The 20,097-nt window shown below is 43.5% G+C and overlaps 2 protein-coding genes across 2 annotated transcripts in view; both read right to left on the reverse strand.

Moving 5' to 3' along the window:
- The window catches only part of LOC134439205 (sodium/potassium/calcium exchanger 1-like), a 14,952-nt gene extending 6,635 nt beyond the window's left edge, over nucleotides 1-8,317 (reverse strand). The window contains exons 1-3 of the mRNA XM_063189090.1: nucleotides 6,806-8,317; nucleotides 4,044-4,115; nucleotides 3,614-3,719 (exon numbers count right to left, since the gene is read on the reverse strand). Coding sequence (XP_063045160.1) covers nucleotides 3,614-3,719; nucleotides 4,044-4,115; nucleotides 6,806-7,747 — 1,120 coding nt within the window. The 5' untranslated portion in view covers nucleotides 7,748-8,317. The remainder of the gene's footprint in view (nucleotides 1-3,613; nucleotides 3,720-4,043; nucleotides 4,116-6,805) is intronic.
- Nucleotides 8,318-10,253: 1,936 nt separating this feature from the next.
- On the reverse strand, nucleotides 10,254-15,745 carry LOC134438571 (alpha-(1,3)-fucosyltransferase 7-like). Its single transcript, XM_063188165.1, has 2 exons — nucleotides 15,650-15,745; nucleotides 10,254-11,452 (listed from the first exon to the last, which is right to left on the reverse strand). The coding sequence occupies exons 1-2, from the start codon at nucleotides 15,661-15,663 to the stop codon at nucleotides 10,414-10,416; spliced, it is 1,053 nt and encodes a 350-aa protein (XP_063044235.1). The 5' UTR covers nucleotides 15,664-15,745; the 3' UTR covers nucleotides 10,254-10,413.
- Nucleotides 15,746-20,097: the final 4,352 nt, after the last annotated feature.

Below are 20,097 nucleotides of genomic sequence, written 5' to 3' on the forward strand. Positions count from 1 at the left end.
AATTTCTGCAGATGTTGTTTCTGCCATACAGGGTACAAACACTCAGATCTCCGCTTTCACTCCATGCACTGGCAATCTCCCTGGTCAAGACAAGGGTGGCCAGCTCTAAGGGCTATCGTGGCCATGGCATACAAAAGTACCCTCTCCAGATGAAATCTCACTCTCACCACAAGATGAACTACTCTACTACTCGCCACAGAATACGGAGTGTCGTACAAAAGACAAAAGCTTTCATTTGTAAGCCTCACGATGAGAGGCGAGTGAGATGACAACATTGTTGAGTCACTCATGGTTAAAGCTCGTAATCATCTTGCACTCTTTCCCAAATACACACACGTTACTCCCATGTGCACGCACACACACAATCCATTCTTATAAAATTAGTTTGAGTTTCAGTTCGTTTGATTCTAAGATTCTCCTCCAGAATATTATCATAGCAGTAAAATGCAGGAATTTTGCGTCCATTTGTGTGCTGCATATCCTCGTTCAGGAGTTCCCAAACTTAACCATGACAAGGCCCCCCATATACCGGTAGATTCCAGCCAAGGCCCCCCATATACCGGTAGATTCCAGCGAAGGCCCCCCTGACATCAGCCATGACACTATTTTTTCTGGGCACCCGGTTTCGCAACTCAACGAGGTTGGTGCATTCCTAAACCCATTCAAGTACTACAGAGAGCATAATACATGTATAAACATTGCAAAGAAGAATCCACTGGGATTGTTTAGCTTATTTTGGTTTATTTTGGCTACTTCAGTTATTCAATTTATTAAATTATTAATTTTATTTTTCCTGCCAACCTCCCGCGGGCCCCCTGGCATCCCCTCACGGCCCCCCAGGGGTCCCCGGCCCCCACTTTGAAAACCACTGTACTAGTGAATATGTTAACGTGAACATTTCCAATATATCTGTTCATATGCTTTGGCTGGCTAATGGACTAGTGCCAAAAGGGTTGCATAAAAAATAATTATGTGCTCAAAAAAGCCATTGCCAGCTTAAACTACCTCTACAATTATACCACCTACACAAATCATGAGTGTTTGTAACAGAGTGACACATCTGCTGTTACAAAAAAACAAACACATCACAGAATCCACAAGATCACATGCACAAAAGCTCACCTGCCAAGCCTGTCCTTACCTTTGCCTTTGGTGGCGCTTGTTGGCCTAACTTCCCCATTTATTGCGACCACTACAGGAAAGATTACATTCATAAAGTCTTCTAGCCATTATATTATCAATATACAATGTCAAATCGAATAATATTTTTTATATTGAAATTAAATCACATGTGAAACCCAGCCCATTCTAAGCCTAATTATTGACTATTTAAAAAAATGTAGCATGCAGAATATTAAGCATGTATGGTAGTGATCGGAAATTTGGAAACACACACAAAAAGTGACCACACATAAAGCAAGGCCAAGTGATAAAATGATGTGTTTACACAACACTGTTGTAAACAGTTCATCTGAGAGACTGGAGTAGATATGAGCAATGTTTACCACAGACTTGATTGAAAATGCCTTAATGAAGGCACTTGACAGCTAATGAAACGGACAGGGGAGTAGGCTTCTTTCAGCAGTGTTGCCAGGCAATGAGAAGGACTCATGCAAAATGATTTAAAGGTGCACTTTTAGTAGTTTATTTACAGAATTCATGCTGCCCATTCACAAATGTTACCTTTTTCACGAATATTTACCACCATCATCAAATTCTAAGTAGGTCTATTCATAATGAGTGGGAAAATTGCACTTTTTATACATGAAAAGGTGGATCTTCTCCATGTCCGTCATTTTGGATTTCCAGAAATAGCCATTTTGAGCTGCAACCTTTACTGTGCTTTGGTCATACTAGTAAATATTAATTTATTACTTAGTAAATATTCATGAAAAGATCAAATAGTCAGGACAGTTTCCATGAGCAGCCCTACACAGTGCACTTTTAACCCGTTAAAACACAGCATTATAAATTGGCTGTTACCAGAATGGCAATGACAGATTCCTAGTGCATTACTAAAGACCCTCTGTTATGGCATAATAGAGTCACACTATGGTAATTAACCTTTCAATGATTATTACAGTGTGCCACAGGTGGTACAGCGAGCATTATGGGGCTGTGGTCATTTTTTTTAAAAAGTGTAAACGATTTTTATTATTGTGGATGGCATAAAATCCTTGTCTCAATCAGTACATTTTTTTTCAATAAGAAGTACACTAGATATCATTTCCTTTCCTTTTTTCTTGTTAGGTTTGGTTAGGTTAGGTTTGACTGCTGAGATCTTCAGTGGTCCAAACATTATGCTGCCATGGAAGAAAACAAGAACCAAGAAAACAAGGAAAAAGAAAAGGATGTCAAGTATTCAGCCCTCTTTCTGAATTAGACTTTGTCCTGCAAATTGACTAGAGATGTGCACAATCTTCCTCCTGAACTCCGTCAGGGGGACATTGGTTCCATGTTGTAGTGCTGCCTGGCAACATGGCTGAAAAAGCCACTCCATAACCTCTCTCATCCCGTGTAGACGGTGGGCAACCCTTACCTCTCCTGTCCTTTCTGGAGGGAACCCTGATCTCAGTGCCAAACATGGCCTCTGAGGAGAGAGACGGCCAACGCATGTTAAATGAAAGTGACAATAAAAGCTGACTTGACTTGTATGAATATGGTAGTTGGCCCTTGCAAATCTAAAATGGCAATAAATAAAACATTTGAAATTGATAGTGAGGGTAATATCCATGAAAAAAGGGAAAAAATAGATATTAAGCCCCTCCAGCTTAACACAATGGACCCATACATCAAAATATACAATTGGATTGTTCAATGAATAGTAATTGTCTGTCTCCACTTATCTGTGATCTGTGTGTGCAAGCTTGAAGAAATAAATGGCAATACAAGAGAAGCAAGCAGACAGTATTCATAAATTCAGTATGTAGTGATAGATAAGAAGATTGAAGTGTGGTCGGTCTGGCTACTGTCTCCAGTCTACCAGCTCTATTAAAGCTTATTAAGCCTCCCACCACATGTCATTACAGGGGACTTTCAAGGACATAGAAGGTCACACAATGACTGTGCTGAGTCAGGTTTTAAAAAAAGTTATCACATTGTAACCACAAATCTAGTGATATATACGAGAGAGAGAGAGAGAGAGAGAGAGAGAGAGAGAGAGAGAGAGAGAGAGAGAGAGAGAGAGAGAGACTCAACAGCAGCTCCCACCCCGCTGCTGCTACGGTACCATACGCAGTGCACTGACATACTTCCGAGCATATTATCACGTCATAGACAAGCCACCCACTAATCTGGATACAGTAGTTCCCAACAGGACTGGAGCTCACAGGGCAAGAGGCTGAGGCGTCTAGCTGCATGACCTGATTGCTCAGCAGCACACCACCTAGTCCTTGTCTGGACACTCACAAGACGGCCACGCTGAAGGAAGCCATGCTAGTCGGCTGTCATCTCTCATTGGGATCAAACATTTGAAGGGCACGTGTGTGTGTGTGTGTGTGTGTGTGTGTGTGTGTGTGTGTGTGTGTGTGTGTGTGTGTGTGTGTGTGTGTGTCCAGATGGGTGATTTCTACTACATTCGACATGCAAACTGTATGTTGCATAGATTACGTACCTTCCAGGGGGTTTAGGGTATTAATCATTAAATGATAAATGGTGTTTCTCATCGTGCTGTTATGAAGCGATGCCAAACTTCCACCACGCTGCAAAGGAGGCTTTACCTGAATGGAGGAGAATTGGTAAAAAAAAAAAACCAGAGAGAGAGATGGGGAGAAGAAAAAAAGATGTAAAAGAGTATGAAGGAAAGGAAGATATTAATTTGAGCGCCATTTTTACACATGCAATACATGTGTGATACATGGATAGATGTAATGCCATTACAACTATACAGCATATTATAAACATGTGAATATACGTAGAGATGGAATTTAAGTCTTGTTTGCAATACTAATGTGTTAAACGACTTCATACTCTATGAATGTGTTTCCGTGCATGTTCATCCTCTGCTGTATTCCAGTAGCATGGCAACCCAGTGGTGAGCTTACCTTCAGCATACCACTGTCTCTACGACACGGCTCTGGAGCTTTGCTGTCTTCAGGCGGAGGAGATTCACAGTCCTGGTTTTAGAGGGAGCAGCACAATAAAAATATACAGCACAATGTTACTATATAGCACAAGGGAAATATAAATATAGCAATACAGTGGATAATATATATAATAATATATTCAATAGATATAACATGTAATGTTGTAAATTAATGGGAGAGCTAAACTTGTGAACTGTGCATTTTGACTCAGTAAAGTGACTTGCAGTCCTGCTTTTAGAGAGAACAGCACAATGGAAAATATAAAACAATGTAAATGTGTTATAGGCAGTGCAGTAAATTAATGGCAGTTTTATACTTGTCGAGCTGTACACAGTATCGTGCAGAGACATCATACAGCAACAGTTCTTTTGTATTTTGTGATGTAGAGGTGGTAGCACATTGAGAAGATCAGTGTACTTCTGTGGATATACTGCACCGTACAATTATGCAGCTATTGCCCATCACAGACAATATTTGGTAGGTTCTTGAGTCCTGACAGTAATACATTCTGCCTTCACATTCAACTAATGTATTCCAAACAGAAAGGCTGCTAATCACCACATTTGCAAACACATTTTATATTCTACTACGCAGCGGTAGTAGCACGTCAGCCGTCACACCTGCGCTCTATTTTATACATCAAAGGTCCACTCCACTCCACTCCATACCCCCCCCCCCCCCCCACCTCACCAACCAAGCCCCTCTCCCTCCACCCCCTCCCTCCTGACCAGGTCAAGTGGCGTGGGGACTGTGCAGGCTGAGGAATCAGTCTGACTGATTGTCTCATTGCTCTGATTCTTACAAGCACTTCAGATGAAAGGAAGGTAGAGTCTTAAAGGAAGATTATGTATTGTTCGTAGTTTACTTTGGAATTGTATGATGCCCAGTCACAAACTGTATATTTTACTGAATATATTTATGAGCTTTTATGCATTTATTGGATAGGACAGAGTGAGATTGTGGCAAGAAGTGAATGGGAGATAGAGATGGGAGGGTATTGGGAAATTACCTCGGGCTGTAATCAAACGCGTAACAATCAATGCCCTAACTGTTTGAGCCATGGTCAGGGCCACACATTTGATCTTTTAGTGAATATCGCAGTTGTGAATGAGCATAATGCATTCTGGAAACAATTTACTAAAGAAACAACATACTCCAAAAGCTACTTTAAATCGGAACCTTTCCTTGACATCATGTTTTACGTTTTTACACACCTGTTTCAAGACATGAATTAAAACCCCTCTGTATCTTTCCATAAATCCAGCATAGCCAAAACTTAAAACAAAATGCCCCACAATGCCCATGGTAGACTGTATGCGTGCACATGTTAGCGTGCAATGTGCATGCATGTGTGTGCTTGCACATTCACGCACACGTGTGTGGGTGTGTTTGTGTGTTTTAACAGGACACTTTAACTTGTCTGGCTCCACCACGGTGATGCCTAAGTCTATGGTGACCACGATGTGTGTGTGTGTGTGTGTGTGTGTGTGTGTGTGTGTGTGTGTGTGTGTGTGTGTGTGTGTGTGTGTGTGTGTGTGTGTGTGTGTGTGTGTTAGTGGTGTGGATTGGCACTGCCCTCACGATCTGATTCGATCACGATTCGGGAGGTAGCGATTCGATTTGATTCGATTCTATGCGATTCGATCCGATCCGATTCAATTCTACAATGCATTGCAATGCATTACATGTCTACTGAAAGCAAAGCAAATGCTTCATCACTCATGATGAGGCAATACAAGTAGTCAGATACTGAACAACAATTTATTGGCTGTTTTCTGGATCAGTCTGGATCAGTCTGTATCAGTCTTGCAATGCTTTGAAGTAACTTAACATTCATTTGCTCCCGAAATATCCACGGAAGAAATTGAAACTTAAAAAAATTGCCGCATCGATTCGGATCGCCGAATAGATCATTGTTGACACCACTAGTGTGTATGGGTGTGGTGTGTGTGTGAGTATGTATGGGGCGCTGGCAATGACACTCTGGAACGTGCACGTGTGTGTGTGTGTGTGTGTGTGTGTGTGTGTGTGTGTGTGTGTGTGTGTGTGTGTGTGTGTGTGTGTGTGTGTACGTCTGTGTGAGTATGATAGGACGCTGGCAATGGCACTCTGAAACTTGCACTTTTGTGTGTGTGTGTGTGTGTGTGTGTGTGTGTGGCGCCCATGGTGCTGATGATGTTCTGGGTGCTTTGTGTGTGTGTGTGTGTGTGTGTGTGTGTGTGTGTGTGTATGTGTGTGTGTGTGTGTGTGTGTGTGTACGTATGTGGGAGTATGTGTAGGGTGTTGCAATGGCACTCTGGAACGGGCCCTTTTGTGTGTGTGTGTGTGGGGGGGGTTGATGACGCTCTGATGCGCATGCCACCTGTGTAGCTTCTTCGTCTCAGCCATGCCCATGGTCAGTTTGGATGATTCTCTGGCATCTGTGTGTGTGTTTGTGTGTGTGGGCGTTTGTGCGTGCATGCATGCGTGTGTGTGTGGGTGCATGTGTGGGTGCGTGTGTGGGTGTGTGTGTGTAGGGATGCCTCACCTTCTCATTCTCTACCATCCCCATGGTACTAACGATGCTCTGTCATCTGTGTGTGTGTGTGTGTGTGTGTGTGTGTGTGTGTGTGTGTGTGTGTGTGTGTGTGTGTGTGTGTGTGTGTGTGTGTGTGTGTGTGTGTGTGTGTGTGTGTGTGTGTGTGTGTGTGTGTGTGTGTGTGTGTGTAGGGACACCTCACCTTCTCACTCTCTGCCATCCCCATGGTACTGACGATGCTCTGGTGCTTCCGGAGCTGCTCCTTGAACATGGTCTCCAGCTGCTCGTTGTGCTTCATGAACGTCACGTAAGCCACGTAGGCCGCCAGCAGCACGGCACTCTCCCACCAGCGGATGGCGCTGTCCAGGAAGAAGAGGATGAGCAGCAGCAGGCTCAGCACATAGAAGGAGACGTCGCGGAACAGCGGCCACCAGGTGAGGTGCAGCAGCGAGCGTGAGGTCAGCGCGCACATGCCGATCACGAAGAGGATGTTGAAGACCGCCGAGCCCACGATGGTGCCCACGCCCACGTTGCTGTGGGAGACGAAGACGCCGATGAGAGAGGTGAAGAGCTCGGGCGCAGAGCCGCCCGCCGCCATGAAGGTAGCCCCCGCCACGTCGTCCGAGATGGCCAGCTGCTCCGAGATGACCCCCAGTGTCGGCACGAAGAATTCATCACACACCATGGCCAGAGCCACAAACATGTAGATCATGCCCATCAGGTGGAGGATGACCCAGCCCTTCTTCCGCTCCTCCACCGTGAACAGGTCCTTTGGGTAGTCCCCCTTCATGCGGGGAGCATCACCTGGAGGGGCGGCAGGTGTGGGGGTGGGTTCAGGGGTCACGAGGGGGATGTAGGTGGTGGGTGGCCGGGGCAGCGGCTCGATGTAGATACACTGCCTGGTGAGGTGCCTGGTCCAGTTGTGGGGCGGAGGAGAGGGCGTGTGGATCGGTGGGGCGTCCGTCCTCCTGGGTTTGGATCGACGCAACTCCCGGGAGAGAAAGCGGTGCTCATCATCATCCTCACTGTCAGCTGTGCCTGCTCCCTGTTGCCTGGAGAGCTGGTAGACGCAACACATCAGGAGAGCAGTCAGGAGGCAAGCAGATCTTCCCCACCTGAGCTTACCTCTGGACTTGGAATGCATTCTATCTGCTATCTTCAGCTGTTAGATGATGGAGTCAAGAGCTGTCCAAATACTGTATCCAGACTAGCCACTACCGATAATATATTACAGAAACGCACAGGCAGTCCCTGCAGCGCACGGCCAGCTGTGCGAGCTTGCTCGGGCGTTCCGCGCATCTCTCTCCTCGCGACCGACCTGTTGAACACCAATCGGTGGAAACTTGTACGGAGGACGAGTCATTGCTGCGCGCAGAGTGCAAGCCTTTTCATATGCACACGCGCATAGTCGCACTGACGCTGAGGATGTCTCTCAATGTGGAAAGAGGCAAGACGCAAGCACCTGTTGCTATGACTACACGTAGCAATTACTTTGACTGTGGAGTCACGAGGACCTCTTTATCTGACACTGCACGGTCAATCAATGTGGTGCGTGTCGGAATTGAAATGCTGAGGCTTATGTATTATCTCTCCACTGACTGGAGAACAGATTATAGGACTGAGGTCATCACTTCATACCTCCTCATAGTTCATGAACTATACGATGTGTTCATAGCTGTTCAATACGGTTTTGGATGCCTTTGGATGGCACATAGTAAATTCTCATCCGACTGAAGAAAAGAAAATGTATTGGTTTTAACCCCTTAAGACGCGGCTTTATAAGTTTGGTGTTACCAGTATGGTAATGACCAAGTCATGGTGCATTACTAAAGGGCCTGTGTTGTGTCATAGTACTGTAGTGCTATGGTAGTTACATTTCAATGATTATTACAGTGTGCCACTGGAGGTACGTCGCGCATTAAGGGGTTAATTTACAAGCAGTTAAAATGTCAAACCTTGGGTTACACGCTGTTTTGGGGGAATCTATATCTCACCAGCCGGGTAATTATTATTAAGAAGCTTAGCTTTACGCACACATTTATGGGGAATATCTCCTCTAATCAAAGCCGAAACTGAAACACAAAGGCCGCCTCAAAATGTGAGTAGGTCTAATGACAAAAATGAGCAGATACCCAGGTTGTCCGTTCATCTGATTAAATGAAAACACGAGTCAAAGAAGACACGGGTGCGCTTTGCAGCTGACTATGAGGATATGTTGGGCAGCTTTTGGCAAACGCGTGGACTCCCTCTGGTGGTTCCCGCCATTCAGCTCGCTCGTGCGCTCGTGAGAGGTGAAATCACTGCTTAAGACCTAACAAATGTTTGATTTTGCTTACTACATGCCTTACAAGTTACTTATACAGGCATTATATGAATTATTGGAAATAGATGTAACACTAAAATAAAGTGTTACCGTTATTATTATTATTGTTGTTGTTGTTATCACTATTAACAATCACTGCACAGTTAAGAGTCTATTTAATATTTTATACTGTGGAGTGTATTTGGTCCCAGAGTAGCCTACTGTCTAAACAGTAGTTTTCACTGTGTAGGCCTACACATTACAATGATATAATGAACACAATAGGCACATTAAATGATGACAGTGAATGAATGAGATGGGTGTGACGTGAGACACACAGTTTGTCTTTGCTCTACAGCATAGCTTACACACCCAGCATCATGGTCTGACAGTTTGTCAAGTGTGAGGACAGTTGTGAAAGTGTGGGAAAAGCAAAGGTTACTGTAGGATAACTGCTCCCTTTCTGGCTTGTCTTGTTCTCATAAGTCAAGAACAACAACTACTACATACTTCATTTCAGGCCCAATGTCAAATCAAGGCCATGCTTTCACAGCCTACAACTGAGTGAGAACTCCATTGAGGTTGATCAAAAGGGTTTCAGTTGTAAGCAACTGAATCCCTTTTTGGAACTTGAACTGGAACTACTGTCTCCGGTAAGATCTCCCACCTGCAAATTATCTTCAACAAAGAAACAACACACACATCCATCTAAAAAATGGATACAGTACTAGCAAAGCCACATGAACACTGAAAATTCAGTCAATTTCCCATTTCTCTTTATTTCATATGCTTAATGTAATGTGATACTTGATAATGTGATACTTAATAATTAAATGTTCATTTAATTTAATGTAATGTAATATTAAATCAAGAGAAATGGGAGCTTGGTGTCGCAAACCTGCAAAACACGTCAGATACCACCAGATATGTCAATATGATTATCTCAATATTTGCACCTTGCACAAAAACACGCTCTCTCTCTCTCTCTCTCTCTCTCTCTCTCTCTCTCTCTCTCTCACACACACACACACACACACACACACACACACACACACACACACACACACACACACACACACACACACACACACACACACACACTTCAGTGTTTGACTCATATATCTTGCTTATTGGAGATCAGCTGAGGCTTGTGGTGGCCTACCCACTTGCGAACAAATTTCTGTGTGGATTAATTTGGGATGTCTCTCCTGTACTGATGCTGATGATCCATGATGGTTTCATTATTATAATTGAGCCTGTTATTTTTTTACCTTTTTTACCTAGTTCAGCAGCTGGTCAGAAAATCTTGGAAATCTTGTAGGTTGTGTCATACAAATGTGATGGTTTATCACACACCTTATGCACCGTTGAAAGGAAATGTTCAGTTTTGTATTCATACGAACAAAGCGTAAAGAGAATATTGTGATGTACATTTAATTTCAATGAAAACCAGTTGGCCTGCTGGCACATCAACACAATCCCCTTGTGAACACCTGGGCACCTTGTCTCTACATCTCCAACAAGTACGCATTATCGTACACTTTTTGAGGCGGAAGGCTGCCAGCCTGTGGGCAAATTTTACAAAACTCCTCTTGCCAATCATTAAAACGATTCACAGTGTAGTTTAAGTGCCAGGTAAAGTATGAGGCATAACGTTGTTTGTCTTTGGCCAGGTTGAGGAGGAACTCTCCCAGCTTCTTCACAGAGTCAAAGTCATCCACATGGATGAAGGCATTCTTGGGCACCACAGCCTCGTATTCCTCCCTCCGCGGGCCCAGCACCACGGGCACAGCACCGCCCAGTAGGGCATTTTTCCAGAACTTCTCTGTGATGTAGTCCTTGTGCATCGAGTTCTCAAAAGACAGGTAGAAGTAGCATTGAGATATTGTGGGCAGCAGGTCCTCTGAAGAAAGGGGCCTGCCTATGCCACTCCCGTACACCTCCACTGGGACAACAGCCGCAAGTTGTTGATACACAGAAGTTCTCCTATGTTCCTCCATGTAGTTACTGACCACCCAACAAGCCAGTGCCGATTTCTTCTTTGGTATGAAGTCATCGACTCCCAACCCTCTCACAGTTCTTGGCACCAGCCTTCCGTACGGCACATAAAAATCGGCATTGCGACGGTAAGACATGGTGGCATTGAAAAAGCCAGAAAACCACAGCAGGTTGCCATTATGATCTGGGCTCTCCAGGGACAACCATACCCAACGCTGCTCACGGGGCCTGCGAAGGTGGATCGGCAGAAACTCCTCACCTCCAACCAGCTCCCGGTTGTGGAACACCACAAAGTCTGCATGGGGGAACCAAGCCCGATCGGTCACAAGTAGGCAGTCACGTATGCCATAGTGGTTGCAGACAGTTGGGTTTTGTTTGATCTGCATATAAAAGGGCCAGTACCATACTAAAATGACGGTTGTGTTTTCGCCTTTAAGGTGTAGTAGAGCAGGCGACCTCCACCACCATTCTGGGTACAGGAGGTAGTGGACCACTATGTACAAGATGAGAAGAGAGAAAATTAACCCCCCATAACGATGGCATTTCCTCCTGAAATAGAAAAAAAAACATGTTAGAATGTATTAAAATTGCATGAAACGTGACATTATTTACACAATATAGTACAGATGTCTGAAAAGGAGCTTTGTTTATTTATATTAGATCCCCTGTTTTTGGCCTTTCTCTTGATGCTAGGGGCAGCCATGGCCTAATGGTTACAGAGGTGTCTTAAAGGAAAAGATATCTGATATTTTAGTGGGACTGAACTAGATATGTTTCCTGGTGAACCAGAAGCTATGTGTTGACGCCCAGGGGGCTACTGGTTCACCAGGAAACTAGATATGAGCAATCTCTTGAATTGAGGTGGACTGTTCCTTTAAGATCAGAGAGTTATCGATTCAAATCCCATGCTTACCCTAAACCTCCACCGATGGCATAAGTGTCTTTGAGCAAGAAAACAAAACAAAACAAAACAAAACAATAGAGAAGAAAAAAAGAAAAACGCACCAAGCACGGCCACCTAACCGTGTAAGGCACGCATGTACTTCTTCTTGGACTTTTTACAGTGGCCCCAGGCACCCGAGCGGTTGACAGTTCCTGACTCAGAAGCCACGGTCTAGTGTTGAGCACCTGGTGGTGGTGGTTATCCCAATAACCTCTCCAGCAGCCACCACTCCATCTTACAGTTTTTCTCGATTGCCTCCACACAAGTTCTGGTACTTCACACACAATTCTCGGAACATCTCGCCCATTTCCCAACTCCCCTAGCCAATGTCACTGAACTATAAACACAATCCCTTCTTTACACTCACACTACACACAATTCTCTGGATTTAACACAATTTTCATGAAGAAAATCCCTGGTTTTCGCATTGGGACACACTGTCATTGAAAATACTAAAATCAACTGCCATACAATGTTCACTTCCTCATCACATGGGCAAACTCTCTTCATACCGGTTTACAATCTGAAATCATCACCCCATAAGGACACATGAGTGGATGCAGTGAGAAAACACATTTGTTCCAAAATATGTTATACAAGAGATCACTTTCATGTGGTTACCCACTATTTTACAATAAATTAGTGCATTTTTTTACAGTATTTACCTACTGCTTGAACACTATAGGCTGATGCTTGGACCAAAATAGCATATTGTTAAGCTGTTGGTAACATAACTCAAGCACAGTGTGTCCGTACCTTAAACAAAAGTTCTGCTTAACACTGTAGTAGCAATTCAGCAACACACATTTTGCTTTATGCAACACACTTGCTCATGTCACTGCACACTTTTTCCTTCACAAGACACTCCATTAAAAAATGAACACTCATCATATCATTGGGAAAACACATCTGTTAAAAATCAAAACACACTGGATGTATGACAAGATGTAGGCACCAACAATAAAACACATGCTTTCAAAATTACAGTTTTTGCCTACTGCTTGTGTAACCGGGCTTTCCTTTAAGAAAGTGAATTACAATGAGAATAAATAACAATAACACTAGGACCTGGCTCAGAAGATCTAAGTAAGAGAGAGGAGCGAGTGTTAAGCAACAATAATGAGTCAGACAAGATAAATCCTTTTTGAGTGAAAAACTCGTATATTGTTTACAAAATTAGAAGTGTATAAAACCCCAAATAAAATAAAACAGTGTGCACACTTAAAATAAATAATGGTCCCCGGGACTTAAACAAAATAAAAATGGTAAAAAAGTGGAAAAAGTGGGGGAAAGTTCCTTTGTAGGGTACTTAAGGGTATCTGTGGTCGCTCTGGGAAAGGTTCTGGGAAAGGCTCGCCATCAGTGTCCTTGACCAGGTGAAGTCCTGGCCCAGTCGTCTTCTTTAGTTTCGATCCTTCCAAAAAAAAAAAACCTGACCGTTGCTCCTAATGATGTGCTCAAGGGGATGAATCCGGTGAGTAGTACAGTGATGGACACACAGCGGTGAATGGTGATGCCTGGCAGGTTTGGGGGTTAGCCTGTTAGCAGAGATGAACGTTCGGGGCAACCGTTATTCTTGTCGGGCATTGCTAACATTTCTGTGGCTAATCCATTCACACAGTGCAGGAGATGAGAGGACAAGAGTTAAAACACAGTTATTCCTCACCGTCGCTCCTGAAGATGGTGATGTGTGATGATACGATGGTGAGCACACTAGGACGAAGGTGAAAAGTAGTTGCCTCTGGTGGTTCTCGAGGGGTTAGCCGACGTGGCTGTCAGCTAACATGTGGCTCTTGTTGATGTTCTTACTGTCGTGATCTTCCACACTGTCCGGTGATGCTCAAAAACGTTGATGTTGTTAACGGTTGATAACGATGATGATTACGGTTTCAACAGCAAGTGGCTGGCTCAGATGATGGTTGTCAAAGAGACTGAAACAATCCTTGCGCCTCGGTTTCATTCATCGGCTCGCGTTCTTAGGGCTTGCGTGACATCTGATTGGCTGTAGTAAATCTTGCGTGTATGTGTAGCTGTTGTCATATTTCATGGGTAATACAGATAGAACAGGGGTCACTCTGTTTCGTGTATCTTGCATAGTATGTAGTGGATGCGAGTGGATGGTGTGTAGGTCGTGAACTGTGTTGTTTACACTGTGTACGTGTGTGTGTGTGTGTGTGTGTGTGTGTGTGTGTGTGTGTGTGTGTGTGTGTGTGTGTGTGTGTGTGTGTGTGTGTGTTCATGTCTTTTGAACTCCGGGTTTCATCTGCACACAATTTGCAAAATTTCGCTCATAGAGTCAAAACTCTGCACACAAGCCAATTACTCTCAACACTTGAAGATAAACCATTCACATATATGCCACCATGAAACTCTGCTATCAAAACATTAACATTGCCATACAAACTCAACAATCGTTTGTCAAAGCCTCATTTTCATGTCAAAAGACACACATTAGCACCAAATGAGAAAACAAATTAGATCAATGTGAAAACAGTTGTGTACTTTATACAAAACACAGCGGTCTTTCTTTTTGTGACAGTCTATTCAGACTCACAGAATTTACATATTCACAAGACCCAAAATTCAATACTGTACATTACATAACTGCACCTTACAGTACAGGACATTATGTATAATTGGCTTGTGTGTAGAGTTTTGACTCTATGATCGAAATTTTGCTAATTGTGTGCAAGCAGTAGGCAAAAACTGTATGTGTCAGAAAAATATGGAAAATATATTTTTTGCCACACATCTGTGTACTCCGAGTCTAAAAACAATATTTCAGTATTTTACTACAGAAAAATACCCTCTTTGGTAAGTAGTTTTTACTGTGTGTCAAGTTGAGTATAGTTTTACCTTGTGCATATTAGTGTTCAATGGTTCACATAAGAGTGTATTAAAATGACTGTTTGTGTGTGTCATTTGAGAACAAAATGATCTTTTTAGAAGAGAGTACATGGTTTTGAGACAAGACGTGCATTTTTCAGAGGTAGTGAGGAGTTTTGCCCGCTGTGTGTGAGGTATGGAGATTTGTGTGAAGAGTTTTGAGAATTCGAGAACTGATTCCGAAAATTGTGTGTAAGCAATTGAGGAACAACTGTAAACAGTAGAGCTCTATGCCATGTATTTAATGAGGCCTATAACTTCACTCAGATTACTCAGTAACAAGGCAAATCAGATGGTGTCATCACTAATAACAGATAAGAGGAAGAGGCCACAACACCCATGAAAACCTGTGCAACTGTGCAACTTACGGGTTCTATGTGTACATTCGAAATTAATTTGCTAGTGATAAGGATTACGAAAATAATGCTGCCTCAAACATTCCCAAAGTCAAAACGTGTCCAAAACAGGATGGCCTGAACTCTACATTCTCCTCTAGTGTAGAGAGAATATAAGAGCACGTAAGACACCAAACCCTTACTTTTGCTATGTTTAACCATGAGGTAAGTAAATTCAACGCTGATTCAACTTTGTAGTATAGGTCACAAGCATGTCATGCAAGAATGCCATTGACAGGCAACCTCTAGTAGTAGTAGTAGTAGTAGTAGTAGATTTACTACGGGTATGTATTTACTTATTCATTGATTGATTCATTCTTTCACTCTTTCTTTCTTTCTTTCTTTCTTTCTTTCTTTCTTTCCAACTACTTACACGTAGGCTACACATAGGTTAGGAGATACTTTTTTTCTTTTCAAACACTGACTGGTGTGGCCATGGTGTAGTCCTCCAGGTATGTCTATAGTTTACCTCTCTGCAGTGCTAAATAAATAGAATTAAAACAAATGATTAAAACGATTTACCTTCTTATGTCCATGTTGCAGGTGTCTTCCTGCTCTTAGTCTGAATTATTCTGCCACAATTCTGTGACACAAAGCACAGAAGGCAGCAAGTGTGCTGTTTACCTTTATTTGACTTCAAAGACTGGTCCTGTGCTGTACAAATAGTTGAGAAGACAATTAGAAAGACTTGGAGGCTGTGTGAGAGTAGCCAGGCTACGCCCTCCTAGTAACGCAACACCTTCTCACTCTCAGTTCTACCAGAGAGACTGGATAAGTGAGAAGTTCCAATGACCCAATGGTTTCTGGGTTCTAGTTTCGCAAGGCGGAGGGGAGGGGGGGGATCCCCCTTTATGCAGGCCTAAGGACCGTCCCATTTATGAATGAGACATATGGCAGAACTATATAATACTCTTAGAATCTCTGGTTCTACTGGCCGTCTCTCACATAGTGCTAGCCTTCCTCCTCCGACCCTCATGTTGGCAATCTCTTTCACAGATTAAAAAAAAACACGCATTTTTACAATGATTAACAAGCACCTATTGTATTTCATATTTGTCTGTATGGATAACCCATACTGCACATCACAGTCCTGTTGCTTTACAGCTCTCTTTTTTGTAATAGAAGGAACACAGAAAAAAAACGACTTTGGTAACTGCTTTATCACTTTTCTTTATACAGGGTGACACCCATATAAAGCTTGTGAAGATGGTTTTGTGAAGACGATCTTCACCGTATTGAAAGGCATTTATCTGCAAATTTTTGCCTCCGCCAAGGAGGTTATGTTTTCGGTCGCGCTTTTTTCAAAAACTCAAAAACTTATGAGCAGATTTGGATGAAACTTTGTGAAGTTGTTGGAAATGACCAAAGGAGCAAGTGATTCAATTTTGGTGGTGATCTGCATCACAAACCAGAACCAGGACTTTTTTGAAAGATTCTTCTCCATTGGTAGCCTAGAAATCAAGATGCCCGTAGTGACCACAAATTGAATTGCGGGACAGGGTGAATTTTGACATTCCAGTTTCTAAGTCCACAAAAAGAAGGCAGAAAGACTTAAATTAAAAATTGGGTATAACATACTCAAATGTTCTATCATAGGGCCTACAGCTTCCTTGGTGGAGGTCTGCACTCTCTGAGTGCATTTCCCGTTATATATGTTTGAAATGTTATTTGATTCCTGTTTTGACATTGTATTATTTTGCACATGAGCTGTGATTTGTTAGTGATTAGTTTGTGCTGTGCTGTAGGCCTATATAGTTTTCACCTGCTTGGTGGTTTTTAGCTCTGTTTGTGTGTAGGTGGGAGAGCTGCTTGTCACATGGGGTGGGTTGATTTGCTTTAACAGGAGACAAGAAGGAATGCTGTAGTGCTGCATTCACATCAAAAGAGGATCTTTGTGAAGGGAACATAAAGAAACATTGAGGGCGTTGTCTTCAAGTCCCTTTGTTGTCGTGGGCAAATTGATACAGGGCAGGTGTAATACACTTTTTGCTCACCTGCCACTGTGGGCCGTGCCCTCCTAGTGACGCCACACCTTCAGCTTTGTCTCTAGTCAGACCAATGACAATACAAACACGATTCTAAGCTCCCGAAAAAAGGGGAACTCCTCCCACTTTGTCAGGGAGCAAACAACCATTGACAAACTAAGGGAGGTGGGTCAACCATACCATTTGGGAAATGTTCATTGTTATGCTCTTGATCAGACCAAGTCTCGAACAGGCTAGGCTAGGTCTATCCTGAAGTCAATAGGCATCTACTTGAAATTATTACAGAGCAGGTTATTTTGTTAGCAAGCATAGCATGTTTAAACAAAGTTGGAACCATTTTGTGATTCATATGGGCTTGTGCGGTGTAGCATTTAACACCATGCAGTGCTTACCATTCATTACACAAAGAATTTAACTGCATTTTTGTTGGTTTTTTGTTGTTGTTTGTTTTAGAAAACTCTTGGGGAAAAAAACTGTATTCTCACTGTTATATTGAAAGGATGAAAGGTTGTCTCATCTCAAGTCAAGTCAAGTCAAGTCAAGTTTATTGTCAATTTCTTTACATGCACTGGTCATACAAAGAATTTGAAATTGCGTTTCTTGCTCTCCCATGCAGACATAGACTAATCTAGGTAAGGACATAGACAGTATAGACATAGACAGTACTCATACATGGACATAGACAGTATGGACGTAGACATTGCTCATACAGACATTTAAAGTGCAAGACTGGACAACAGAAGACTTGTAGAGAACATACATTAAGAGGAGGTATTTTGTTGTGCTTTTTCTAAAAGTCCTTTATAGCGTTCTGACAGTAATAGTAGCATTTGAAGAAAATAAATAATTAAAAAAGGTTTTATTAAATACACCAGCAGCAGTATGTGTGTGTGTGTGTGTGTTTGTATGTGTTTTGTGTGCGTGTGTGTGTGTGTGTGTGTGTGTGTGTGTGTGTGTGTGTGTGTGTGTGTGTGTGTGTGTGTGTGTGTTTAGTGCAGGTAGAAAGTGCGGTGTGCGTCTGTGTGTGTGTACCTGTGTATGTGTGTGTGTGTGTGTGTGTGTGTGTATGTGTGTGAGTATGAGTTGTGTGTCAGTGTGTGTATGTTTGGGTTTTGTGCAGAAAGTGCAGTGTGCTTGTGTGTGTGTGTGTGTGTGTGTGTGTGTGTGTGTGTGTGTGTGTGTGTGTGTGTGTGTGTGTGTGTGTGTGTGTGTGTGTGTGCGTGTGTATGTTTTGAGTTAGTGCAGGTTGAAAGTTCAGTCACAGATGTAGTAGTGCAGGTGGAATGTTCAGTCGCAGATATGGTGGTGGGGATGAGGGGGGGGAGCGTTGTCAGTGGCCTGGCTGGCTAGAGGCTGACAGTGAAGGGAGAGTGGGTTGAGTGTTCAGTATCTTGATTGCTTGATGCATCGTGCTGCTTGCAAGCCTGGTGGTACGGGAACGGAGGCGCCTGTACCTCTTTCCAGAGGGCAGGAGGCTGAACAGTTTGTGTGCAGGGTGGCTTGTGTCTTTGATGATCATCAGTGCTTTTCGGGTGAGGCGTGCGGTGTAAATGTCCTGCAGGGAGGGGAGTGGTACTCCAATGATCTTCTTCGCTGTGTTCACAACACGCTGGAGTGTCTTCCTGTTTTTCTCCGTGCAGCTTCCTCCCCACACTGTGATGCAGCTGGACACGATGCTCTCTATGGTTCCTCTGTAGAATGTTGTCATGATGGAGGGTGTAGCACTTGCCTTCTTTAGTTTGCGCAAGAAGTAGAGACGCTGATGGGCCTTCTTCGCCAGTGATGTAGTGTTGGTGGTCCAAGAGAGGTCGTCGCTGATGTGCACTCCAAGGAACTTGGTGCTGCTCACTCTCTCCACAGCATCACCGTCGATGGTCAGTGGTGGCAGTTGTTTTTGGACCCTCTGAAAGTTGACAACAATCTCCTTGGTCTTGTTGACATTCAGCAGGAGGTTGTTGTCTTTGCACCATCTGGCCAGCAGGTCTACTTCTTCTCTGTAGTGGGTCTCATCGCCCTTAGTGATGAGGCCCACCAGTGTTGTATCATCCGCAAACTTCACTAGATGGTTAGTGCTGTGGGTCGTTGTGCAGTCATGTGTCAGCAGCGTGAACAGCAGGGGGCTGAGAACACAACCTTGCGGAGCCCCCGTGCTCAGGGTCAGGGTGCTTGAGGTGTTATTCCCTACCCGTACTGCTTGTGGTCTCTGCATCAGGAAGTCCAGCAGCCAGTTGCAGAGGGAGGTGCTGAAACCTAGTTTGTCCAGTTTTCTGATGAGTTGTTGTGGTATTATGGTATTGAATGCTGAACTGAAGTCAATGAACAGCATTCTCACATATGAGTCTTTATTGTCCAAGTGGGTGAGGGCTAGATGGAGGGCAGAGCAGATTGCATCCTCCGTGGATCGCTTGGCTCGGTATGCGAACTGGTAGGGGTCCAGGGTGGGGGGTAGGGTGGCTTTGATGTGTGACAGGACTAGCCGTTCGAAGCACTTCATGATTATGGGCGTCAGTGCTACAGGACGGTAGTCATTGAAGCATGATGGTGATGATTTCTTCGGCACGGGTATGATGGTAGCAGCTTTGAAAAGTGATGGGATGACTGCTTGCTCCAGAGAGATGTTAAAGATGTCTGTCTCAGCAGCAGCCTCAGACAGCATGTGGTAAACATCACACCAAATAAAATCATTATTTCTTGATATGCTTTTTACTTTAATTTCGAGTGCCAATTTCACAAGACTAGTACCATATCATACATTGCCACTGAACCCTGTCTTGTGCTTTGACATGTACCGGTACTTCTTCTCAAGAAAGACTCTACCCTTCACTTTGCTCATCACTGTCTTTCGCCAGGTGTTCTTTGGTCTGTGTCTGCCTCTATTTCTTTTCCATATCTGGGTTCACCTCACAAGGCCAAGCCATCTTACTCTGCGGTTTTTCATATCAAGAGACATGTGCAAGCTGTCTGTCCTCTTGCAGACCTCCTCAT

Source organism: Engraulis encrasicolus, chromosome 22 (assembly GCF_034702125.1).
Source record: "Engraulis encrasicolus isolate BLACKSEA-1 chromosome 22, IST_EnEncr_1.0, whole genome shotgun sequence".
In the NCBI taxonomy this organism is placed as follows: domain Eukaryota; kingdom Metazoa; phylum Chordata; class Actinopteri; order Clupeiformes; family Engraulidae; genus Engraulis; species Engraulis encrasicolus.